This window comes from Alexandromys fortis, unplaced genomic scaffold, assembly GCF_014885135.2.
Source record: "Alexandromys fortis isolate MF-2015 unplaced genomic scaffold, M_Fortis_MF-2015_v1.1 scaffold_38, whole genome shotgun sequence".
Classification (NCBI taxonomy): Eukaryota; Metazoa; Chordata; class Mammalia; order Rodentia; family Cricetidae; genus Alexandromys; species Alexandromys fortis.
This window is the reverse complement of record NW_026067916.1, coordinates 9,591,660-9,618,916: the sequence shown is the minus strand read 5'-3', so window position 1 is coordinate 9,618,916 and position 27,257 is coordinate 9,591,660. Positions and strand designations below refer to the sequence as shown.

The window sequence follows — 27,257 nt, the reverse complement described above, 5'->3', positions numbered from 1 at the left end:
TACATGCTTGTAATAGCACCAATAGAAGAGATGGAGTCAGAGGATCAGGAGTAGGCGATGGTAAACTCAAGACTTTTGTGGGATACATGAGTTCAAAACATAATTATGTATTTTGTAAAGACAAATTGAACTATTTTGACTTCTTCATTAGAAAGTGAAAACTAGGGTTAATTAATTCAAAGTAATATCAAAATAGTAATATTATTATTATTATTATATTATAGTAATAATATTATTTCAAACAATATATTTTTTCTCTTTCTGGGACAATTCTCTGAGAAAATTAGATTAGAGTAGGAGAAACAAAAGCAGCAGAAAAAAACTAAAATATTTGATTTCTGAATTTAGAATATTATAACACTGCTTGTCTCCATGAAAATGCTGGATGGTTGTAAGAGAGTTGCTGATTCTCATCCACAAAGCTTTATCAGGTAGCCAGACTAATCAACTCTTCATGCGTCGCTTGTTCTTGATATCTTATAGTCTGTAATGATGTATAGGCTCTACATAATTTAATGTTAAAACTGATTACATTTGGAATGATTTTTTAACCTCTTTTTTGGTTTTTAATGGGGAGTGATAAGGCACAGATAACCCAGTGAGAATTGTTTCCTGACTTTAGATGGTTCTATCTGCTTACACTGAAAATGTGTTCTGTGGCAGTGTGATAGCTCTCAGAGACCAAGATGCCAAAGTCGCCCTGACCTATAGATTGACAAATGATTTATTTTTTGTTCTTTGCATCACTCTTTTCTTGTTAAAAATCCAATTAATCTGTCATGAATAATTATAAATTTGATGCACTCGTCTGAAAGCCTGTTTATATATTCATTTCCACCAACACCAAAGGATAAATGACATCAAAAGGTGCTTCAAGATTAAAAGAGCTGGCTGACACCTTTATCTTTGTGCAAGACACCTCAACTTGTAGGGCACCAATTTAAGGAGTTAAAACAGACCGCTAAGGTCCAACAGAGAAGTTCGGTAGCTATTATTTAAAACTCTCCTGTTCGCCGCTATTTCTCAAACCCAAAAGACAGAAAACTTTCTATTAAGTGAACCTCTTTCTCTTGAAGTCTTGAATAGTCACCCCAAAGGCCAGGTTATCACTTGCAATAACATCCCACGCAACGTAGAAATATTGTATATGTTTATTTTACATATGCAATTTCACATCAACAAAAGCATGTACTGTGTATGCTTCGTGGCAATGAAGGGCAGGTCACCAAAACATACCTTGTATCATTTTTGTACAGTGCCTGTAATACAGACATGACATTGACTAGCAAAATCTAGCTGGGGGATGTAATTTATTCTTTTATTAAAAATTGGTCACTTGTAGCTCATCTCCAAGAAAGTTTAGTAACATGAGTATATATTGTGATAGTTACCAAGATACATCAAATTCTATATAGAGAATGTCAGAAACTCTACCCCCCCCATGCCCCTAGGAAGTAAAACTTTATCCAGATACAGGTGATAATACAGCAGTAACATTTTTGTGTGAAAGTTTTGTTTTATAATTCGAGTTACATTTCTAGATAAGTTAGTATCTACCTAAACTAATCACACAGCCCCTTGAGCACCTTGAATGTCTTTGAATAGACTACAACCATCACAAATGGAAGATAAAGAGGTGGCTCAGAAGAGCCCACAGTCTTTGAGATTCTCTTTTATTATTATGTCTGTCACCGCATCAAACACGAATTTGACGTTTTGGGTATCAGTAGCACAGGTCATGTGAGAGTAGATTTCCTTATCTTCCTTCTTTAAATTCAGGTCCAGAAACTGGTTCTTGATGTAGTTCCCTGCATCTTCGAATGTATTTGGTCCTTAGTGAGCAAAGAGATGAAAGCAGTAAATATTAATCACATCTTACAAGTCATAGAGCTATAAAGAGCACCATCAAGTTATCGGAAGTGTGCTATGTGATGTATGGAATCTTAAGAACACCACCTCTCGACTCCAAAGTCAAGGTGTCAATAGTCAGATATTAGAGATTTGTGCAGGACCTACATAGCATTACACACACACACACACACACACAAACACACATGCGCATTGTATTCTATAATTCTATATCAGCTCTGCTGGGATTTCTGAGAGTTGTATGTCAATTCATTTGGGTAACAACCTTGAAGAAGAGGAGGATGTGAGTCTGGGGGGGGCAGGAAAATGATAGTCAGATATTAGATGGTCTAGAGGGAGGAAGGGGGAGAAATGATGCAATGATAATTTAAATTTTAAAAAAACTTAAAAACTGACATCACAAGGTGAGTGACACAGATAACTGTCTCTCTCGCATACACATACAAATCCTGCATCTTGTGTTCCTGTGGTTATTCATAAGGTTAAATACAAGCTAAAAGAGAAACTAAGTGAGACCGTGGCAGACTAGTTTGCAGAAACAGGTAGTATTGAGCAAGGTCTTAAGAGAGAGTTGAGAAGAAAAAAAAGGATGAAGCAAAGCCAAAATGTGCAACGCATCATGGTCTGTAGTATCCCCAGCCCCAGTCCTTCTGGATGGAGGTGTGACACAGAGTGACATTTTGAAGATCTATTCAGATGGAAATGAGTGACATTTTGTAGAGGCAGTGAGAATACCAACCAAATGGAATGAGAGGTGAGGACACTCATTGTCTTGGCTGCCGGAGGAGCTGAGCTGTGGCATGGAATGTTATAGAGAGTGACTCTTGACACCATCCATGAAGAAAGTTAAGCCTGAGAAACTCTAGTAGAATGGCACCCAGATCAGATGGAAAAGAGCAATAGAAAACAGTAAAACTCGTAAATAACTCTTTCAATAGATTAGCTTCGCACCAGAATAGATGTGTTGAGGACATGGCAGAAAGGACCCGAAAGTCTTTCTAATGGATATTTTTTTTTTTTTTTTTGCTTTCAAACTTCCTTGTTGCTCAAAGCAGACTTCTAGGATGAAAATGAAGTCTTCAAACTATAGAACACAACTATGCTGGGAAGGTGACTTAGGAGAAGAGGTCTTGCCTAGCATGCACAGGCCATGAGTTCAACACCCAGTTCTAGTAAAGAAATGAACAAATAAAGAAACAAAGAAATTAAAACACAATAAGATAAAAATAAACAGAATGAAGATAAAAAAAAACTTAGAAAGTAAATCCTGATAGGAATACAAAATCACTGTCATCATTGCTAGTGAGAATGCAAAAGGTTCCTTCCACTCTCTGGGGAGGACGAGACACTGAGTCAGTCATCCCAGCAGCTTGAGATTCTGAAAAACGTGAAACTATAATAATATTAGAAACATCTGTAGTTTCTAGATTTTGGAAGGATAGGGAGGGCATATATAGGTGAAGCCTAAGTGATAGTAGGCCAACAGAACTATTTCATATGATGCTATACTAATTCTCTAGTTTGGATCTGAATGTCCTCCAAAGGCCCATTTGTTACAGGTTTGGTTCCTAACATGGTACCAGTTGATGTAGTGGAAACTCTTAAGAGGTGGGGCCCATGGGAGTTTTTTTTTTTTTTTTTTTTTTTTTGCTACTAAGCATGTGCATTCAAAGCGGCCTGTGGGATGCCCATCTCTTTCTCTCTCGCTTCCTTCTTGAGAGGGGGCTAACAGGACCTGCCATGCCACACTTCATTGCCACAGACTTACAGAAGTAACAGTGCCAACTGAACATTGGTTGTGTGACTTCACAAACTATGAGATTTGATAACCTACTTTTCTCTTTGTCAGCTGATTTACCTCGGATATTTGTTCTCTTAACAGAGAACTAATTAACATGGCATGCATTTAGCAAAACACATAGAACTATCAGACACAGAGAGCAAACCCTAATTACACTGTGGATTTCAGTTAATTATGTGTTAACTAATAGGATACTATGGTAGGGGAAACCAAGAAGGTACATAAAATCTCAACTCTCAAAGGATTTCTTTCCATGTGAACAAAACCTTCTCTAAGAAGCTGTAGTAAATATGAATCCCTTAACAATGTCTTTATTTAACCTCTACCATGAAATACAGGTTCATAATTGTATTGATCACATGATAGATGTATAGACATTATAAATGATGCCTGTGATTCTAGAATGACACACTAAAAATTAACTAAAAAATAACTAGTGACTGCCATGATCTTCGTACATAAAGTATAAATTTCGATTTATAGTTATGTTTAAATTATGACCATTTCCATATTAGATAATTTCATCAATAAGAGTATATCTAAGTACTTAAAAATGAGTCTTTAAAGGTAAATTCACCCTTTCGTGTGACACTAATGACTTAGTAGTTACTAACTGACATGATCAGCGGTCAAATATGGGGACCTCAGGAGGGCAGAGTAAGAGAAGTACAACTGTTTACAAACTCATTCCTCCTGTTCATTGGCCACACTGTATATTCTGAAGAGCCACTGAGCTCCAACCTGACACTGCAAGCTCTAGTTAGGGTGGCATTACAGTGACATTATTATATGGCAGGCAATATAGCTTGCAGTATCATTGGACATGTTTGCAGAGCAGCTACTCTCTCCTACCTAATATGTTCCGATTTGTTCCATTTGGAATTTGCTTTAAGATACACAGTACAGTAAATTTCCTCTTTATCTAAGAGACTGTTTTCAGCTGAATCACAGTCATGTTAAGGAGAGTAATGAAAGAGATATCTTGATAGACAGGCCATTGTGGAATTAGGGAGAAACTTGATACTAGGGAAATTCCCAGGAATCCATGAGGATGACCCCAGCGAAGGCTCCTCGCAATAGTGGAGAGGGTACTGGAACTGGCCTTCTCCTGTAATCAGATTGATGACCACCCTAATTGTCATCATAGAACTGTCATCCAGTAACTGATGGAAGGAGATGCAGTGATCCACAACCAAGCATGGGGCTGAGCTCCATCAAAGAGACAGAGGAGGGGTCATATGAGCAAGGGGGTTCAAGATCATGACAGGGGAACCAACAGAGACAGCTGACCTGAGCCTATGGATCCTCGTGGACTCTGGGATGACAGCTGGAGAGCCTTCTTAGAGCCTAACTAGGTCCTCTGCTTGTGAGTGACAGTTGTGTGGCTTGGTCTGTTTGTGTGGCCCATGGCAGTGGGAGCAGGCTCTATCCCTGGTACCTGAGCTGGCTTTTTGGAGTCTATTCCCTATGAAAGGATGTTTTGCTCAGTCTTCATGCAGGTGAGGAGGGGTTTGGTCCTGCCTCTACTTGATGTGCCAGGCTTTGTTGACTTCCCATGGCAGACCTTACCCTTTCTGAGGAGTGGATGGGGTTGGGTAGGAGGGAGGTGGGGAGGAGCAGAAGGCAGGGAGGGAGAGGGAACTGTATTTGGTATGTAAATGAACAAAAATTTAAAATAAAATAAAAGGATCCAAATAGGAGGGCGGGGGAGATGGCTTAGCCAGTATACTGCCTAACATCTAAGCAGGAGGACCTGATTTTGGATCTCCAGAACCAACATATAAACCAGGGTGTGGCAGTGGGCTTCTGCAACTCCCAGCCTGGGGTGAGGGGGAGGATGGAGACAAGTGGATTCATGAAGGCCTTTGGTTAGCAAGTTTATGTGCATAGATGAATTACAAGTTCTGCAAGGGGTCATGTCTCAAAAAGAAATAAGGGATGAGGACTTGGGATATTGCTGAGTTTATAAGCACTTACAGCTCTCTTAAAGGACCTGGATGTGGTTCACAGAACCTACATGGTGGCCCACTGTTCTCTGTAATTCCAGTTTCAGGATATCCAGAGTCCTGTCCCATCCTCCAAGGGCACTTGGATATAATGTGGTGCACATAAACTCATTACTGAGCTTGCCCACACACATGGTGAAAATTAACCATTTTTTTAAAGCTGGAGGGTGATTGAAGACATAGGTAACAGTCTTGAGATTGCACGGACATGTACACAACTTGCATGTACCACACACACACACACACACACACACACACACACACTGTGGGGGGGGGCACGACATGTGGGCCCATGGGTCTTATAGCAGCTCACTATCTAGAATGGAGGGAAGCAATATTACCAGTGTACTCTGGGAAGCAGATGCTGAGGTGAACCTTGGCCACTTTTTCCTGGAAGAGATCTTTCTTGTTGAGAAAGAGAACAATGGAAGTGGTCGCGAAATACTTGTGATTGCAGATGCTGTTGAATAGGTGAAGACTTTCGTGCATTCTGTTCTGTGGCATAAAGAATGAGAGGGTGTAAGGTTATTATTATCTGCAGAGTTTGGGCATGGGCGTCACAAGCAAGGACCTAGGTACTATGGATATTAGTGAAGGGGACATTGGGTTGGAAAGGGCAGGGCTACAACTGGGCAGCACTGTTTGGTGTGCCTCAGCTTCTCTCCTCTTCCTCCACTTCTTACATTGGACTTACCACCTCTTCATCTTCGACGAGCACCATGTCGTAGGCACTGAGGGCAGCACAGAATATGATGCACGTCACTCCTTCAAAGCAGTGGATCCATTTCTTTCTCTCTGACCTCTGCCCACCAACATCAAACATTCTGTAAAAAAAAAAAATGAAAAATTAATCCTCCAAGTCTTGTTGAATTGTTGACATTGGCTGCATATTTCGATATACTTAAAATGCATTCTTTGATTTCTGTTGCATAATTTGATAAGGGACTATAGGAAAAAGGGAAATTTCATGAGTAGAATAATATTCACACTAACTTGAGCAATTGGAAATTTTAACGCAGTTTAAAATATAAGTCTTAGAAGACTTTGATAAGAGTTTATACATATTTTCAAGAGTGAATAGACCAGAAAGACTAGAAGATTGGGTACATCATTCTGATACAAGGATCCTCTTTGCTCTCTTCTTAGAAATCTTTTTTATTCAAACAATTAGCTTGTGTTCTGTGCTAACACTGATTTCAATCAGTTTATATGAAGATGAAAAGGTATGATTGCTATTTTCAAAGATCTTGATGGCTCCGTTCCTCCCTCCCTCCCTCCCTCCCTCCCTCCCTCCCTCCCTCCCTTCTTCCCTCCCTCCCTTCCTCTCTGCCAGCCTGCCTTCACTCTCGAGGTTGTGTGATTACCACACTGAGCTTATTTGTTCTCCCTTTCATTACTGCTTCTCTCTCAAATGCCATGTTTTGTTACCAAGTCTCATCCACAGAGGAGGCTTTCTGAGAATCCCCTTAAGTTCTCTCTCCTCATTTCCATTTAATTTATGTGGCCCACTCTTACTTTATGGGATTCATGCCAAACAATAAAAAAAAAATACTTCGTCTGTTTGACATCTATCATGTTTAACAAAACAGGAGTCATGCAAGGCAAGGCTCTATGTGACTAATTGTTTCAGTTATATTGCCTATCATCATGCCTGGCACACAATACACACTTAGTAAATATTGTGAAATAACTGAATAGAGACTTTGTTGGCAAATGAATGGACAACTTTTATGAAAAGCACATGTAAAAGTATCTAGGTGTGGGGTTATGAAGCATGTCTTCAGAAAACAATCTAAGCTTTTAGAAGCAAGAAGAAAAAAATTGAGCTACATAAATTAATAACTACCATTTCTTATTTATTCATGGTCAGTTTAACCAATGTTTCCTGGATGTTTCTTATATCAACATCAAAGACTTAGCCTCCAGGGCTTACAATCTGTTTTTGATAGAGTGTACCAGGTAGTGAGGGGCTGTACACAGGAATACAGTGTGACAAGTAGGAAAGAACTGTACACAGGAATACAGTGTGACAAGGAGGGAAGGACTGTAGTTTGGAGGTAGAAAAAGAATCAACGCAAATACAAGGCCACACAGTTTACATAGAAAGAGGCTGGCTAAAGGAAAAAATACATTTTAACTTCATATTTTCCCTTTAAAACCAGTAGAGAATAAAGAAATGAAGTTAAATGTACCCACTGATAAGAGGGGAAACTCTGAAAGTCTAAAGTTTAACTACAGACTAGGAAACACAGGTCACAGATAAGAACACCAATAACATAGCTATCATCTTTGCAGCAGAGAAAAGAAATTCCCCAAGTGTCCCAAACCAAACACCAGATATGCTGTACTCTTGGACACATGGAAGAATCATTGACTCGGATCCCTAGAAGGAGGAGCCTGAAAGAAATGTACAGCTATTTTTCTTATTTTTCAGATGCTCAAGTAACTAAGTAACTTGTTAAAGATTATTAATCATTTAATGTTTGCTGAGACCATATGTTTAGGCACTATGCTAGACAATATAATAACTAATTTCTGTGGTGTTTTCCCCTTATATATAAACCTATTTACTATACCAAAGTTCCCATTCTAGCATCTAGAGTTAGCAGTCATGTCCTCTTGGTGTCGGGGTGGGGGTGGAATAGTCTCTAGTTTTCTCTCTCCAGATCACACAGCAGTTTTTCATGCTGATAAACAAGTTAATGGGCAAAAATAAATGTCTCCTCTCATGTTTCCCTGTATTTCAGTAGAGATAGTGCAGATGTTCTGGATTCCAGGAGTTTTACATATTCTCCACTTGTTTACTTATCGGCCTATTCTGGATCCTTAGATGATGTCAGAAGAATGTGATTCTGTATCCTATAATGTGTGGGTTTTCCCATGTGGCTGTAGAAAGTTTATCACTAAGATGGCATTCCCAGTGGGCTTCTCAAGTGCGATTGTCACTTGGAATCACACCCACAGATTTGAACAGATAAGTGTGTCTTCAGTTCTAGCGTCACAGGCTTCTCCTCTGTCCAGTGACTGCTTACTGGAAAACTAACTGACCACTGGTCCCACACAATGGAGTCACATGAAGGGGTGACTTGGTTTGCAAGACGAGAAAACTCATTCCTTTTCACACTAGGTATGATATGCTATGGGACTCAAGGACATGTTCCTAAATTCTGTCCACTAGCAGGACCTGGAGTTGCTGGAGCATTTAGTTTTGTCTCTTTTAATTGGCTTTTGGGCTCTACTCTCAATTGCTGCTTATTCTGAATCACACTTTCTTCTTTAACTCACACCACATCTTCAAATTGTCTTCTAAACTTTAAATTCTGGGAAAAAAAAAAAAAACTCTTTTAACTTTGGCCTTCAACAACTGCTCCACTCTATTGTAGGTGACCCAGCCTTTTGCCATAGAGATAGTAATCTGATTTCTCAAGAATTAGTTTCATTTTATTTTATGTCTGGCACAGGATCTACTACTGAGTGGAATGATAATAAGGATGGTCGAGATATGAAAGTTCTAAAGGAACTTTATGACGTGCGTAAATTCAGCATAGTGGGGACGAAGGCACTTCGCACACCCCTTGCATGCTTAATTCCTGTGTATACTTTCCTTCACGTTCGTAAGCAAGCCCTACCATCTTGAGTGGCTCGGCTCCAACTTGCATCAGGTGGGGTTCTGAGGTGATTATCAAAATGAAAGCATGCCTTTCCCCTCACTGACTAAGTCCTTCCCTTCTCTGAGGACCTGACAGTTACAGTCGACTAGGAACTCACGGCAGGTTTGAGAAGGAGTTCTTCTCCTGTGACTATAAACAGTGGAGACCCACAGTAGCAGTGAGACTACCTTACCACTGCAAACATGCAGTATATGAATTGTGCGCTCTCCCCAAGAAACAAATTAATAGCTATCATTTTATTCACTCATGATAATACTTTTCTGTGTCTGAAGGGAACATCATTATTTTGCCCACTAAAATTCAGCCTTTGAAGAGCTAAGACTTAAAAAATATTAGTTTTGACCAAACTCGCTATTAGTAAGATGTGGAACTTAGGGAACCTGCCCTCAATGCTGTTTTCTGGGCACTGTGACAGCTTCCCGCGAACATGCTTACCAAGCTTAGCTTTCTTAGAAGAGAGGACAAAGCTTATGCAGTCTTTGTTCGTGGTAACAAAGTGTTCTGAGAGCCCAGCTTCGCATGAATGTTTATGATCTTCCCATTTACGACTCACGTGAGTCACAGCACTGCTTTCTGTACACAATGACACAGAAGCCTGGGCCGGAGCGCTCTGCACGTTTCTCTCAGCCATCTGCTGTTATTGAAGTGAAATGCTCATTAACAAACCAGATCAAGGTCCGCAGAGGTGTTTCTGTGCTGAATCTCCGGACATGACGTCAGCATCGTGAAAAGCTGGGTCTTGTTTCACTATTATTATAATGATTCATTTCTCACATATATTTATTCTTATAAAATGTAAATTGAGCTCTACTTTATAGAATTATAAATTAATGTAGAATCCTTAAATAAGCTGAAGACCAAGAATGGGAAATTTTACTTATATAATTGAATATATATATGTATATATATACATATATATATATGTATATATATATACAACCAAAAACAGTCTGGCCATTCTGTAAAGAAAACTAAAATGTGAAATACATCTATACCCACTACCAGGGTGGTTTAGACTGATCAAATCAAACTGACAGTTTAATGAGAGGAATGGTCATGATTGGGTATCCTTAGTTCTCTGAATGAGAGCTTCAAGAAGGTTGCATGGAACTTGTAGGGCTAATTGTGGATATTGGAGAGAGGGGTATTTGTTTAAAGTTTTAGGAGGGTCTTATAAATATTTTCAAACATCGGATGGTAAAATTAGCATTCTTGAAGTTAAAAGAAAGATTTTAAATTATTGATTAGGATATAAATAAAAATTAACAAGCCAGGCTTTTAAGTGATAACCAAATATTGATTATGTGTTAAGCTGTCCATGCTGTTAACATAGGGCAAGCCACCAGAGTTATATGACTGGGTTAAACAGCTGACCAAACAGTTGAATTTTATGGTCCTATTTAATCAGTTGGAAGGCCACTGAATTGTATGGGTTTATATTTGACCACAGGAAAGTACTTATGCCTCATAATATAATAGATTAGTATGAGTAATTTGACTATTCCAATTACTGAAAATTCATAATGTAATTAAGGAGAACGAATTAATAGCCATGCTTCTGCAGCCCATTTGTGATAGATGTCATGGTTCCTCCTACAGGCATGGGATCTCTGGGAAAGCAGCATTTTTTTTAAATATTTATTTATTATGTATACAATATTCTGTTCGTGTGTATGCGTGAAGGCCAGAAGAGGGCACCAGACCTCTTTACAGATGGCTGTGAGCCACCATGTGGTTGCTGGGAATTGAACTCAGGACCTTCGGAAGAGCAGGCAATGCTCTTAACCTCTGAGCCATCTCTCCAGCCCCCGAAAAGCAGCATTTCTAACCTTTTCTACTCTCTGGTCACATTAGAACAAGTGCTAATCTGAGCAGGACTTCATTCTGAGCCATTCTGTTAAATGGGATCTGTAGAAGATGCTGCCTTAGTCAGGATTGCTTCAGTGTCTTAACTGTGAGTACTTATGAGGACGGGAGTTCTGAGCCTGTGCCGCCATTATACAGTCGAATCAGCTCAGAGACACCAAGGGCATGCAGGTACAGAGGGATGTCTAAATCCCTTAGTTATCTTTGACATTAAAATATAATAAAAGTATTTAGAAGTACAAGTGAACCAAGTCTGAAAACTGACATAATTATCAATCCCATTTACCATGTGCCTTGATATTGGATGAAAAAGCTATTTTTAATAAAAGAAAGATAGAAAAATAATACAGCCATATGGTTTATAGTCATAGAGTCATTAAAAGAAATTCCAGGCTGTGCATGTTGGAGCATACACACAACATGAGCACTTAGGATGGGGAGGCAAGAGAGTGACAAATTTGAGGCTAACCTAGGCTACATCATCACTTCAAGGCCAGCTTAATATGATGTGATGTATTGGGAACCTGCCTAGAGAGCTGAAGCTCCTAGGTTTTATGCTTAGTTCTGTAAAACAAGCAAATAATCAAAACCATGCCAGATCATATATTATTCTGGTAATCTTAATCATGACCACATATGCAGCAAATGTGTAGCATGTGTGGATTACAATTCCTTGACTTCTAATAAAGAGTAACAAATCTAAAGCTGGATGCAGCTCCTGGCTAAACAATCGGCCTCATAGCTAAGCCTGGTGACTCACACTCTTGGAAGTGAACACAGCGAATAGAACTCAACTTTCATATTTTAAGAAAACTGTCATATTTTTTTTTCAAATCACACATCTGTTCAAACATTCTTGAAAGCAGTTTTGCCAAATTTACACATTTTTCGGTTCTATGTTGAGACAGTTTCCAGCCTTTCTGGCTCCTCTGCCCAGTGATTTCAACTCTATAGTTTAATTGTGGAACATTAAAGAGAAAATAACTTTTCTACAATCGATAACTCATTTTAGATTTATTTCTAAATCACTTAAGTCTGGGGACATTACTCCCCAAAAGAAATGCTTAGATTCGTTTCCTGTTTTCCATTGACTTAGCAACTTGAAAAACCTGTAAACATCCTTGGCCAGATTGGCAGTTGGAACTTTGCTTTGATAAGAGCTCTGAAGATAAGTTGTTCTATCAGCCTGACAGTTGCCGCTCTGGTTTGATAAGCACTCAGGGCTGATTTCCATTAAGTCTGATGATGCAGAGAGATGACACAGTACTTTGGCACACAGAGCTTTTCATTTTGATATTCCTGTTTAAAATTCTCGAGTTCTCCATTTTAATATGTAAATTAACTCTTTAGTCTTAAATAGTCTGAGGATGATTTGTGCTATGCGAATACGAATCAATGCTAATGTAATATATTTTAAGACCTGGGAAATTGCCGAGGAGAACTTGGAAAGTGCATTCTGTTTACATTCCGTTTCGAAACGCAGAACTTTATATGTAGTATGAAAGCCTAAACATTAGGACTCTTCTACTCAGTATTTGAAAAAAGGATGGCTAAACTTTGGGAATTTATTAAATGATTATTATATCTCAATTGTTGTGAATAAACTTTTAAAATTCTTCAAACATTTAAGCAAGATGTGATTGATTTTTCTTTCCTATCATTTTTTTCTATAAAAGAGAATATAAAACAAGACCATGTTTATACAATAATTGCTTCACAATAAAAGAATACTTTTACATTCTAAAGTATCTAAGAGTCTCAGTAACAAGGTATAAGGATTCACGTTTTATAAACAGGAAGCTTCACAGTTTCATGACAACTACAGCATTTCTTGGTAATGCTAAAGGCTCTCTTTGGAGGCTTTGCCAATCTCCATTCCTCAATTCTTGATCAAATATAGAATCACCCAGCATATCATGTCACGGGCCACCGTTTTGTGTACATTGTACTTCCTGCGATACATTTGCACATTCGGCTAAAGCCGACCCTTTGCTTCCTTTTGCAAACCACTGTTGCAAGAATTGGTGGCAGACCGTCATGACATGTAGCCCCAGACTTTTTAAGCTCGAGAGTGCATGTAGTAGAAATGGAAACAAAAGGGAAAATGAAAAGCGAAGCAAGGAGATCGCGCGTTGGTAACAAGGAGAACCAGGAAAGTAGCGTGGTATGTTATTATGGAAAAGAGGAGGACTCAGGCGTGGGGGCGACAACTGCTTATTTGAATTCCCTCCGAACTTTGCATGTGTAATAGAGCACTAGCAGCTTGAGACCGGCAGGGTGGAGGTATTTCCTCCTGAGAAATCATCACTAACTACAAATTAGCTCTTATCCTCCGTTTGTCATTCACCCTACTGCACTCGGAGAGCCTTTGCTCAAGTGTGTCAGCACGCTGTTGCCTGTTACTACAGGACAGCTGTTGAGAGACAGTAAACAGATGGAAGGCCAAGGCTCTAAAGGGGCAGGCGTCTTCTCATTTGGGATCTAGATGATAAAAAGGAGCAAAAACACTACGTAAAGCACATGCAAAAGTCTTAATGCCCGGAATGCTAAAACAGAGAACGAGCTTATTCATGAGTGGACTGTTAAGAGGGTCAGTGTGGAGTGGGGCATGACACGATTCAGATGATCTGGGGCTGAGAGAATTCCGTTGGCTCATGTAAGACAGGCAACATCAAGATGCTCAAAACTCTGCAAGTTCTTAACTTGATCCAACCTTTATCGTAGGTGTTCTAGCTAAGAGATCCACAAGGCGCGCTGCTGCGCTTTCCTGGAGGACAAACAGGGCCACGTCGGGCCTGGCTAGCCTCAAAGCCGCATGAGTTCCAGTCTGTGCCACAGGGATTAGCGGAGAAGGAAGGCGGCAAGACAGAAAAGGGACTGTGTACAAAAGTCCTGGCAAGGCAGAGGGAGACAGAGGGAGCAGCTTTGGACTTGGCTCCCAAAGGAAAATTCCAGAAACTGGGGCAAAGTTCATCTGACTCAACAAAACCAAGCAAGGGCTGAGGAGACAGATACTCTCACCGAGTTTGCCCAGGCAGCGCTGGCTGCATTCTCAGCTGCATTCCCTTTGCCCTGATCTCATGGGAGGCCAGTTCGTTAATTAATTCCAGAAAAGTCACTCATTGTAGGCCTGAAATTTAGTACAAATTTGGAAAATATTACTTTTATATCTCTTGAAACTATTTTAATAGCCGTTCTAATCAGCCCCCTCATAATGACCAACCTAGACTCTTCACAGCATTTCAAAACCGTCACTACCCTCAAACTGAGTTGAGGGTTCTGGATAAGGAGCATTGAGTTACTTTCCCCCTCAAAATTGGCTACAAATAATTCATATCAGCTTCTCCAGATTTGTTTGTTTCCTTTTAATTCTTTAAATACGTCTCCATTATTGCAGGCATGACTGACCCTGCTTAGTGTGCAGTTTTAGCAATGTTTCATTACTAACATAACCTGGTACTACTAATAATCTATCTCACCCCCAAATCCACATAAAATAGTGTGAAGCTTTGTATGAATATGACAAATATACTCGGCCTCTCTGGGAAGTTTGTGTGAAAGCTGTTAAGGACCAAGAGACATTATCTAACACTGTATTATGGTTTCCGTTTCTTAATATAGTCCAAGAGGGATTTGATAGTAGAATTTCAGAGGATTACTTAAAGGGAATTAAAGGTAATAAAATAGGGATTCATTTCCATACCCAAAACGGGCTGATGGAATGTGCCTTGTGAGTTTTTTAAATAGCATCACATTCAAATAATTGTATTTTCATTATTTGCATCTTAAACTAAGGTTGATTTAAGGAATATGTCAAACAACTAGAGAAGTAAGAGGGTAAGTGAAATAGTACCCCTGGCACTTGTTCCTAAAAGACTATTTAAATATTTTCTTTAAAAAAAAGCTCAAAGAAAAATGTCATTTTTAAGTATTAGGAACAGAATCTGGATAGCACCTGACTGAAAAACGCAGCCCAGAAGGAAGGAGAGGTTTAGAGTGTGCTGAAGGAGCACAGGAAGGAAGGTGGTGATGTCAGGAAAGGAGGTCCATCCAGCTAACTCAAAGTCACTGCACTTGACTGTGGGCTGCAGAGCCCTCCAAGAAGAAATATTGAACTGGAAGTCTGCTCCACCCACACGTAGAAGACAGGTTTGTACATACCTGAAGTTCAAGTCTTTAAAGGAGAATTGAGTTTCAATGATACCAGTCGTTTTCACCCGGGAATGCAGAACATCTTGCTCATTTGGCACGTACCCAGGGGCTGTGATTCTATCTAAGTCATTAAGGTAGCTAATGGAAACAAAATAAAACAGAATACATTCATATTTTTGACTTTACATTGGGATCCACTGCAATTCAGCCCGAGAGTATTTTTAAGAGTTTAAAGTATATGAGAAAACAAACGCCCTCTGTTGCTTTTTACGCTGCTGATCAGAATGGTAAGAACTGGCAGCTGGGACACCACCATTGTGGGCTGCAGATCACAACTAGCGCCTGGAAAGCTCTTCTCGACGAACTTCTCAACACTACCTTAGTCTGTAAGACAGATTTGCTATCCTGTAGGTAGATGAAGGAAAGGCTGTTCCTCCATGCAGGGATGTTTGAATGCATTTATACGTGTTAGGATGCCTTAGCATGTTTGCATCCACAGCTACTACAAGTTCCTCAAAGTTCCTGTTGTGGGGATGATTTAATTTGAATTGTTTCCTTGTTATGAATTGTTTGGGTATTTTTGCATGGATTACTTAGTTTCGAACACAGTCATTTCCATTAAGGGCCATGCTGAAATCCATAAGGCTCAATGAAAGATCCCAGGTGGTTCATGAGGGTCCGCACTGAACCAAATCACGGTCCATCAGTGCATGGTGAAGTCCCTAACTCTTCCAGAATTCTTGTTCCTAACAGCGTGAACAATTTCCTTTTCTTTCCTTTTGCTTACTTGCTTTTGGTTTTATTTATTACAATATCTAAAGCTCAGTAATGGAGAGGTGTAAACTTGATTAAACTCCCTGCGCCAAGCCTGTTTAAGGATGAAAAGTGCTCTTAGCATTTTCAACCTTGCAAGAATAATCTACGAAGTAAAACTGTATTTTCTTTCATTTCTACCATTGTATTTGACACACAGGATTAAGTGGCATAGCAATATGGCTATTTCTGTGGTAAATTGAAATAGAAAAGGTAATAGCATACTAATTTTATGGTAAATTTGCATATTACATTGAGTCAGGCCAACAAACACATTTAAAAAATGATAATGTGTGGTTTCCTGCCATAGACACAAAACTTGGAGAATAAAGTCTTACGGAACAAGTATATCCAAAGGGATTTTGTTCAACAGGAAAAGTAATATTGTGCCTATGAAATACTAAAATGTGAAAATGTATCATTATATATATCATATTTATGCTAATAAAGACTGCTTGACTGTAAATGGGTGATGAATTGAGATATAAAGAAATCAAAGAAGTACTGTAGGATTTTACAGTTTTTAATTTTTTTATTTACTATTACTTAAAACAATAAATTTCCTATTGATGAGCTCGGGTCTGCGATAGGTGTATTATGTATCGTTCATTTCATACCCAGGTAAAAGAGTAGAAATCATGTACTCACAAAAATAGAAATAAACTTCATCTAATGAAAGCTTCAGTAAAGATACGTTTTTAAGAATATTCTTTGCATCTGTAAATTATTTCAGGCAAAGAAGAGGCATTAGCAAACTGATTTTCATCTAAAGTCCAGATTTTCATAAGCAAATATGGGATTTGGATGTCAAACCCTCTAGTTGATAAACCAAACAGAGGTTTTTAGGCCTCAAGTCTGAGATCACTTAAAATGTCTTGATGATTTACTTCTAATCCTGAAAAGATAGTGTTTGTCCTGTTGAGTCCCTGTCTGTTCTTAACTCTTGTGGAGTTTAAATAGCACACTAGATGGCCCCAATCAGTAAACCATGGATCCTCCGTTAGCTAAGGCTTTCCTCTTTTCTTTATTTAGATCTTTGGGATTGACTGGCCAAACACAACACTCCAGCCCTTTCCTCATTAGCTTTGTTCTTCTGGTAGTTTCCAGGATAACTCGAGACACACTTGATATAAGGAAGTTTTAGGTCATGGTAACAATTACATTACAAGCAGTTTAATGCCCTCCCAAGTTCCTTATTAATATTAAATACTTACTTGCCAATATTTCCTGTGATTGAATCCAACTGGATGTCATAATGTGCTAAAGTCTGGAAACAAATCAACTACTGACTTTCAGAACTTTCTATCTTGCTCAATAACCTAGTGAGCTAATGCATATATCACCAATCAAAAGTTATTCTAGGAGACGATTTCAGCAACATGGAAATAGATGTTTCAGATTAATATAGCCTCAAACGTCGGTATACACACCATCTGTCTGCATTAGTGCTAAGCACCATGTATCATGGTTAATTCTTTTTAAATAAGGAAAGATATGTGTAAGAGTTGTTTCTTCTCCAGCAAATTACTTCATGTCTTTTCAGTTGTCTCTCAGTTTTGTATAATAAAGTGCAAAACCATTCTCCCTTGCTTGTGCTTACATGCCTATGCGCCCAGTTATAGACATATGTATCATCTATGATCCTGAGAAGTCACTTACTAAGCGGCAGAGTCATTGAGCTGGTATTCAGAAGCCCTTTCAAAGCAAGCTTGGATTCCTGGGTCTCCCCAGAGGCGTTTAATCACTTCAGCCAGCTGGGGTGTCATGTCGCCATCTTCTAGTGTATTTGCCATTGCGTGCAGTTGCTGCTTGTCTTCCTAGAGAAATATTTTGGTGGGAAGAAGATCAGCAATCTATTTAGGCTCAGATATTGTTTTAAATGGAGCATGCAAAAGGTTTTTTTTTTTTTTGACTTTTGAGACAGGGTTTCTCTGTAGCTTTTGGTTCCTGTCCTGGAACTAGCTCTTGTAGACCAGGCTGGTCTCGAACTCACAGAGATCTGCCTGCCTCTGCCTCCCGAGTGCTGGATTAAAGGCGTGCGCCACTACCGCCCAGCAAGGTTTTTCATTATCTACTTTTCTTGCTAAAAAATTTCCTTGACTATTTCTTCCAAAATTTATTAAGAGTAAAAAAACTAGAATCCATTATACTAACAGGCTAATATCTGGAAAAAACTACCTTTTGGAAAAATTGTAACATACTTTATGGAGAAATCTGAATACTTTGGTGTATATCATTGACATCTGAGTAAAAGAAAAATGAGATTGTTGTAAAATGAAAATAAAAATGAGATTGTTTATCATGAGATATTTCTTTGTGATCATTCTGGCAAGCGATTACACTTGGACCCCCCAAAAATGTGTTAATGCTATCCCTTAGGTGGTGTCAATTATGGGCTGTGCAGAAAATTTGCCATTTGGGCAGAGGTGGGAAATGGCTAAGAAATAAAATAGCTGAGTAAATGTTGGGTCAGTGCCTGGTAGCACATGGCAAGAAATGAGAAAGGAGAGGAACTTGCTTCATAAATAAACTCTTTGACAAAGTACATGGAATATATTATATACAAATTCCAAGATCGTTAGGCCATCATCAAAGAATGCAGAAGGTGCACATGCTGTAGTAAATATTATTGCCTGGGAGGGAAAAATGAAATAAACATTGTCATGTAATACATTGGAAGCAGTCTTCACAAAGCCCTGCAAAGGGAGTCAAGCAGCATTGTGTCTGCCCTGGATTTCAGCTGTTTGAAGTTAACCAACTACTCCCTTTCAGCCCATTCCCCCCCCCCCACTTTTAAATTAAAGGATTATAGGAGGCCATTCCTTAAGAGTCATTGTAAAATTCTATGTGCTTAAGAAAAGTCAGGGTCAGCAGTAACAGACTAGCTATAATAGAATAGGTTCAATAAATCATCAAATGCTAAAGATGGGAGGGTCTTGGAGTTCCCTTTTGCTTGTGTGAAAGAAGGCAAAGCCAGAGAAGTGGGAAACTTATCTGAATCCAAACTGTGGGGAAAGTTAGTAAAGGATGTTTTTAGAGCATAGACTCCAGGCTTTTGCAAATGGTTTGCCGCAAAGTATACGTAGCATATCTCCATTCTCTCTCTCTCTCTCTCTCTCTCTCTCTCTCTCTCTCTCTCTCTCTCTCTCTCTCTCTCTGTTTCTCTCTGTTTCTCATCACTCTCTGAGAAAACTGATGGGAAGAAAGGGGATTTATACTTTCCTGTAAAATAAACAGTGTAGAAAGGGACATTTTCCTTTTCATCCTGATAACTTCCAACTCTCATTCAAATGGTCAACCCTAAACTGGATGGCTGGGAAGGGACGGAGAGGAGGAAAGTACTTTGTGTCTTTCGCTAATTTCACATATGGTTCTTCCTATGCTTATTGCTCTTGTACACTGATTCTACTGGGGGCTGTTCAATTGATGCCATCTGGAGATGACCAGCCACTCTGGGTGGGGGGGGCGCTTGTGGAAACAGATAAAGTATTTTAATGCTTTTGTTTTGTAGTGGGGTTACTTATTGGCTTTTAGACTATAATATACTCATGATCTGCATATTAAAATAGTTTTTACATATTATCTATTTTTAAAGTAAGTAGATTTTTAAAGCATCATAATGTATGAAATAGTTATTAATTAAATACATGAAAAATTACTTAGATGTGATATTATAAATAAAAGTACAGTTGTTTCTTATGTTGTTATACTTAATATTAGTTTTAAATCCTAAAAAATACTATTTAATAAAATTATAGTGAACAGTAGGAAAGAGAGGTTTAATTGAGAGAAAAATAAGAAAATATAAGCTGGTGGTAGTTAACATTTGTGAAATTATTATATTATGTTCCGTTGACATAGACTAGGACAACCAACACGATCCTATGATTCTTTAGTTCACATTCCACATGGGCCACATAATTATCACATGGCCTTTCAATAATTGCATACTTACTGCACTTCTAGGGTTCACATAATCGATCCCAAGCGTAGTCATTGCTTTCACAATGGCTAGGATGGACTGCAGTGTGTTACTGTAGATGACTGCCTTGAACTCCATGCATTCCTGCTTACTGTACCCGTTCTTATGGATGATCCTACAGTTACACAAGAAAAGCTTTTGTGAGGTGAACTCATACAGTACAAATGACCATCAATAATAAACCGCTTGAATAAAAGCGTAGTATGTATACTTTAAAAAGGAAGGATTTTTATCAAGTGTGTTTGCCACGTCTGGGCAATTTAACATCTCTGCATGTTTTTCCCTCACTGTCTTTTCATAAAATGCCTTTTAGGGCATGGGAAGAACACATGCTAAATATAAGGCGAATTCAATCTTGTTATAGATAAAATAATTTTTCAAATATATAGATCCACAAACACTTTATTTAGAACCTAAATTCCTTTTTTTTTTCAAGAAGAAAATTCCCTGATTTTCAGGTCTGAGTTGTGCATGAAGTCCAGAACCCTGGGTGATGTTTTCACCATGATTGAAGTCTCGGCAGAACAATCCTGGCTTTTCCTGTCTCGTAAGAAACACTGGGGAGTAGGAACGTCTGCTTTCTATCTACAGCTTTAACGAAGATAGTTTTTAAAAAATAGAGGTAATTGCTTTTGTTAATTCCCTTGCCATTCCTCCATGTGTGTACGTGCCTCTGGGTTCAGAGTTGAGTTACCGGGCAGTAGATTTGGCTGGGCTCCTCTCTTCCCTCCTCCCATTCACTCACAGTCAGGCTTTGAGAGAGTTTAAGAATAATCGCTTAAAATAGATTTTCCCATTAGAGCTAAAATCTCTGTTGGTGCTAATGGTGCTTCTTTGCTGTGTGATACATTCTTCCTGGCATTCTTTTCTTTATTTCATGTTGTTTTAAAAGTGCTTTGTGTTTGTATTTGAATGTCACTTTTCTCAAGATTTATCTTGTGTCTACACACATAGAAGTTCCAGCTTAGGGGTCAAACTTAGCACAAACACCTCTTCAAAGCCTTTGAAGAACTGAAAGCCATGAAATGGAAGCACCAGGCATCGAGAGGAATGAAGAGTATGCCTTTATTATTTTAATCTATTGTTCACATTTGACTGCCAACAAATGCACAGTTTTGTCTTCAACAGGGCCATGTTTCTCTTGCTGTATTAACCTGTTAAACAACTTGAATAACCAAAAACAAAAACAAACAAACAAAAAAAAAAAACAGGTGGCAAAATAGACTATAAAAATGCAGAATGATATATTTGTAAATAGATCAAAGCAAGACTGAATAAAACCTATTCTCTGTTCAAAATCAAAACATAGAAATGATTAAAATTGTTAAATTAAAATGCCAATTGTGAGTGACTTAGGGACATTCATTTCCTTTGGTAACTCAAGTTCTGATGGCTATGAGGAAAAATATGATAGAAGCAGCTGCTTAGTTTTATTTCTTTTAGGAAGAGTTGTCTAGGTATAAGTTGGTTCCTAGATCTTTTCAATCCAGTAAGTGTTTATTGGTCATTTTAGTTTTTCATTATGTACTGAAATAAATGACAGAATTTCCCCTGACTCTTCGTCCCAGTAGGTCCAGAGTGGAATTCCAGTCTATGCAGGATGTATCACACACTGTCACCCCCAGCCATGTTACAGAAAATTACAGTTAGATCCTTGAATGACCACTGAAGGCACTCTTGGTTCAGAGAGCATAACCATGAAACCTTTCCATCACAGTAAAATTTCTAATGAGAAGCACCAAATTGTAGGAAAAAAATTACCATTTTGACAGATTTTTGTATTTTATGAAAGTTCGTGGCCATATCTGTGTAAATAGACATTAGAAAAACTGTGGTAAGTTCTATTATGGGTAACAGAAATAAAAACCAAAAAAACAAGAAATAGCAGAAATAATAAGCTGATTATTTTAGCATAATAAGCTCTTTCTAAATGGTCAAAAGCAAGGAGGACTTTATAGATAAAAGAGGCAGTCCAGGTGAACGGAGGGATGCAGTTACCGAGCTTTGGACATGGGCTGGTCAGACATTGCCATACGCATGTGCGGTGACTTCATCATAATGCAAGTGAACGAATTGCTTCAACAGCTTGCACATTGATTGCTTGTACTTTCTTTTAAATTAGGAATCTTTATCTTCCATTTTACTATTTTAAATAGTTACAGGACTCATATTTTACTTATATTTTCATACTTTGCATATTTAAATTATTTCTATGTTTTACGTATTTCAAATTCTTCTTGCAGTTTCTCAGATATATGTATAGCTAAAGAACACTCATGACTTTCCAAGTTTATTATATATGTATAATATGATACATATATATTTTTAAAGATTAGTTTCCTTTTTTGTGTGTGAATCTTTTGCCTGAATTTTTTTGCATGTTTTTGGTGTTTTGAGAGACCAGAAGAAGACACCAGATAGCCCGCAGTTAGAGTTAAAGATGTTTTAAGTTGTCATAAGGGTGCTGGAAACCTAACCTTCATCCTATGCCAAGGCAACAAGTGCACTTAATAGCCTACAATTTCTCCAGTCTTAAATTTATGCTAGATGTAGAAAAATTATATGTGTTAGATTTTGCAAACTGTACTTCTAAAAATAGTGGCTGTAAATATTCATTTTTGCATCAGATAATAATTTTTAGAGAAATACTGTAGTTTTGCCTTTTGGGATAGTCTTACATTACACATCACAGCTCTGGCTGTTATGGTACTCACTACACAGCATAGACTGGCCCAAACTTCCAGTCATTCTCCTGCATCAGCCTCCTAAATGTATGATGGTAGTCAGTTATATATCTATAATATTCATTGTTAGCTTTGTTTCTACTTTTCTAATTTTTGTCTGACTATACATTATTTAATATTTAAAAGCTTTCTTTTTATATAGCAAAAAAACTATTTATTTAAAACTATATTTAAGCATATAAGTAACAGATACTTAAGAAGAATAAAGTACCTTCAAGTGTGATTATGACCTAGATAATAGGATATCAGAAAAGAATAAGAATATAAAGGAATGAGAGATAACTGTGTTAGGATAGATAGATCAATGGTTGGTTATAAAACCATGATTTGGAGATAGAAAAAAAAAAGGACAAACATTTTCTGGCACCTATAGGTGAGTTTTCCAAACTGGAGCTTAAATAATAGTTGACAAGCAAATTACATGACAATATAGTATTGAAGAAAGAAAATGTTTCGGATTAACCAGAGAGCCTCATCACTGCTATCTAGCTTTATTTTATTCATCTTTCATTGCAGTTTTTATTTATAGCAGTTGTGTTTAATACTTTTTCATTCAGAAATGTAGGCAGCTATCCCATTATAAAGAATAAATAGAAAATATAATGTAATAACATAACAGAATCTGTTGGAATGATATCAGTGAAAAAGTATTTCATATTCATATTTTAAAAAATGTCAATGATAGAATAATTTCTTCCAAATTTCAAATGGATTCTTGATTGACACATTTCAAATATTTTCAGTTTACACTATCACTGTTCAAAAGCTCGTTCATTTGAGGGTTAATATAATTAAAACACAGCTACTGGTATTAAAATCTAAAAGACAAAATTCAAAAGGAAAGGAGAAATTGGTGTTTGTTAAGCAATAGAAGTAATAATTGAACACTCAAAAAAAATCAGGAAAAACGTTGCCACTGCCTGTAAATTCTGATGAGGTTGCTTGAATTCTGAAAGAGATTCACAAAGCATTTTTAAACAGATTTTATCAGTCTGTATAATGATACTTGAATGCAGGTGTTCAGTGCTGACCAGTGCTATCGGATGTGTGCTCTTAAATAGGGATACCACTTCTTCCACATTTCTTACTTGTCTGTAGCTCTCAGTGCAGGGGTGAAGCCTCCTGTGCTCTGCCTGTCCACGTGAGTGTGTGTGTTAGTGTTGCCCTATTTCAGCTCATGACTAGTCAGTCAGGTGGATGAGACTTCATGAACAGATTGTACTTATCAATATGTAGCAAAAATTAATGAAAAAAGAGACAGCGAATGTGGAAAAGATCAAGATGGCAATGTGGGAAGACTTGTAGGCAGAAACGAAGAAGAAAAGATGATGTAATTCTAATAAAAAAAACTAAAATAAATAATTAACACAGAATTATTCAATGCATAGATAGACATCAAACAGTAAGCAGTTAAATCATTCTGTACTTACTTCATTTGTTTAACAATTGTACTTTTTCCAGATTCACCTGCTCCTGAAACAAAATGAAACAAACATTATTAACTGATACACTGAGTTTGTACTAATATTAATACCTACTATTTTATTGTGTGTAAATTTTTTCTTTTTTCTTTTTTTTTTTTTTTTAGTTTTTCGAAACAGGGTTTCTCTGTAGCTTTTTGTTCCTGTTCTGGAACTAGCTCTTGTAGACCAGGCTGGCCTCGAACTCACAGAGATCCGCCTGCCTCTGCCTCCCGAGTGCTGGTATTAAAGGTGTGCGCCACCACCGCCCGGCTTTGTGTGTAAATTTTTAACACCTTTATTAGCATAACTTCTAAAGCAAATACTTTGTAGTAATAGAGAAAATTACATTTTATGTTTATACATGATTTGAGATGCTTATATCCTAGGGTTTGCAGCACAAAGGCGTAACTCACAATTTCAGACTCTGAATAGTTTTTAACTCCTAAGATGACTCTGTGTCTCCGCTTGAATAAATGCTGAAAGGAAAAAAACCACAAAGAACTATATTGCCAGAACTCTTCGAACAGAAATCTACCCCGATTGAAACACGCTCTTCTCCTCAGCAGCCGGCAATACCTTTGCACAGAGCTGTAATTTCCTTTATCCTAAAGAATGAAGACTCTTGAGCTAACATGGGTGTGTCTCATGTCACAGGATCTGGGTGCACAGAGACAGATATGAGGGACCGGCATCGGGACTGGAGCTGTTACAGTCACCCTTATCTGTAACGTGTATTGCAGTATGTGATCCATTATATAAAATATTTTGGCGTACACTTGACTCTTGAAGCGTCATATAGAAAGACCCAAATACACATGATCCCTAACAAAGAGAGTAAGAACTCGGTCCAAACTTAGTGGCTGTTTTAAGGTGTCAGTCGGGACCTTTTGAAGGTATTTCTTGAAACTCTCTTGAGGTTAAGGACTTTTTTTTTTTTTTTTTGAGAAATGACAACTTAAAGTATAGCAATCACAGGTCATGACTTAGGTCCATTTCTTCTTCCTTTTAAACATTTTATTATTATTATGATTATTATTATTAATCATCATTATTATTTTACATACCAATCCAAGATCCTCCTCCTGTTCTTCCTTCCGTTCCCCCACCTCAATCCCTATCCACTCCTCCAAGAGGGTAAGGCCTCCCATGGGGAGTCAGCAAAGTCTGTCATTGAGAAAGGACCAAAGCCCTCCTCCCTGTACCCATGCAGGGAGCAAGGTACCCCTCCATAGAGAATGGGATCCAAATGCCAGGTCATGACCTAAGAATAAATCCTGGTCCCACCGCCAGTGGCCCCACATTTTGTATCTGGGTATGATAGGCAGTTATTCTGATTCATCAAAGTATCATAGTCTCAAAATAATAAACAAAAGGTAATTTGCATTTGATTAACTCAAGATCTAAAAACTTATTGAAACCATACTTAGGAATATGGATTAGAGCACACGGACACCACAATGTAGATTTCTTATCCTCCCTGCAACCCTTTGACCTTGACCTCTCCTCTCCTGCCTACCTTCTTCTCCACGCTTACAATTTTTTCATGTATCATTTTAAATTGTCATCCTCATCCATCATCGTATGATAAATTTCATATGAAAGAAATAATTCTTTGAACTTATATTTAAAAGATAACCTACCCCTAATCAAGAAGCTCTTTGTGATTAATAATTGCCTGCAAAAGCAAATCGGATTTCTCCAAAGGCATGTCCCTGAGTGCACCAACCTCACTCCAGGGCAGGTTCCATGCCCAAGAGCAATTGGCAATGGAAAGTGGACTCTTTTCTCTTATTATTTTTTTGATGTGGTTTATTTTGTTTTGATTTTTGAAAAGGGGGAGGGTTAGAGAGATCTTCAAAAAGTGTGCATAGGGAGTTGGGAGGATTTGGGAGGACATGGGAGAAAAAAATAACAACAAAACAATGTGATCAAAATGTATTGTATGAAATTACTTTAAAGAAAAACTAAATTTAAAAAATAGATTTTATTTTTTGTATGAGACAACCCTTTTTTTTTAATGAAGTATTTCTATATGGTTTTACATGTTTTCCTGAGCCTGGAGGAAGAGCCATGGGGGCATCTAAATTTAAGTCTATGATGCAGCAAATATTTATTGTCTCTGGCATATCATAATGTATCTGATTTCCACAGTTGTCTGAGCAGCTGCCTACCGTGTATAATACTGAAACACGAAGAGTGGTAAGACTGCAGTAAATAAGGCTTCGTCGACCTGTGGGTCTGTACGCTTCTTCCTCTCGCGTGAACAGCCGTGATTCTTCTCATTATTATGCTTGTGCGCTTTCTACCACGGGCCATGGAAGCTAAACACAGAGCCAGTGAATGCGGACTTCAAGCACAGGACCTTCATAGGCTTATTTACTTATTTCATTTACTTGTGAGGGCATGGTGTTAAATTAGGACCTGTGGGTTCTAGGTCCGACCAAAATACTGTAAGCGAACCCTGCGTCTGCAACCACAAGCAGCTGAAGGGGATACTGGGAACCAAGGGTCATCAGGCACAAGGACAGCCACATGGGCTCCCCTCCACTACATCAAATACATAGGCTTAGTTTAGTTTTGGTGACTTGAAGATTTCCGGCTGTGGGAATTTGGGAGGGAAATCAACAACTTTTCGCTGGGGCTTCAGTCCTATCCCTTGCAGGCTCACTTAGCACTGTATTTTGTTCAGTGAAAATCGTACTACTGGGGAAAAAAACTAGAGAATTTTAAAACTGAGCAAAGAATGCTTCATTTTATGAATATCAAAATAATCAATTGTATAATCAATTTAATAAAATTAAAGAGATTATGTATTGTCTACGATTTCTATAACAAAGTAAAAATTATTCATGGAGTATTTTCAATTAAAAGAAATATCAACCTTTAGAAA

The 27,257-nt window shown here is 38.0% G+C and overlaps 1 protein-coding gene across 1 annotated transcript in view; it reads right to left on the bottom strand.

Annotated features, from left to right (window-relative positions):
* Positions 1–1,641: 1,641 nt before the first annotated feature.
* Positions 1,642–27,257, bottom strand: part of Gnat3 (G protein subunit alpha transducin 3) — a 38,601-nt gene continuing 12,985 nt past the window's right edge. The window contains exons 2-8 of the mRNA XM_050139819.1: positions 24,335–24,377; positions 20,134–20,275; positions 17,838–17,995; positions 15,375–15,503; positions 6,371–6,500; positions 6,018–6,171; positions 1,642–1,832 (exon numbers count right to left, since the gene is read on the bottom strand). Coding sequence (XP_049995776.1) covers positions 1,642–1,832; positions 6,018–6,171; positions 6,371–6,500; positions 15,375–15,503; positions 17,838–17,995; positions 20,134–20,275; positions 24,335–24,377 — 947 coding nt within the window. The remainder of the gene's footprint in view (positions 1,833–6,017; positions 6,172–6,370; positions 6,501–15,374; positions 15,504–17,837; positions 17,996–20,133; positions 20,276–24,334; positions 24,378–27,257) is intronic.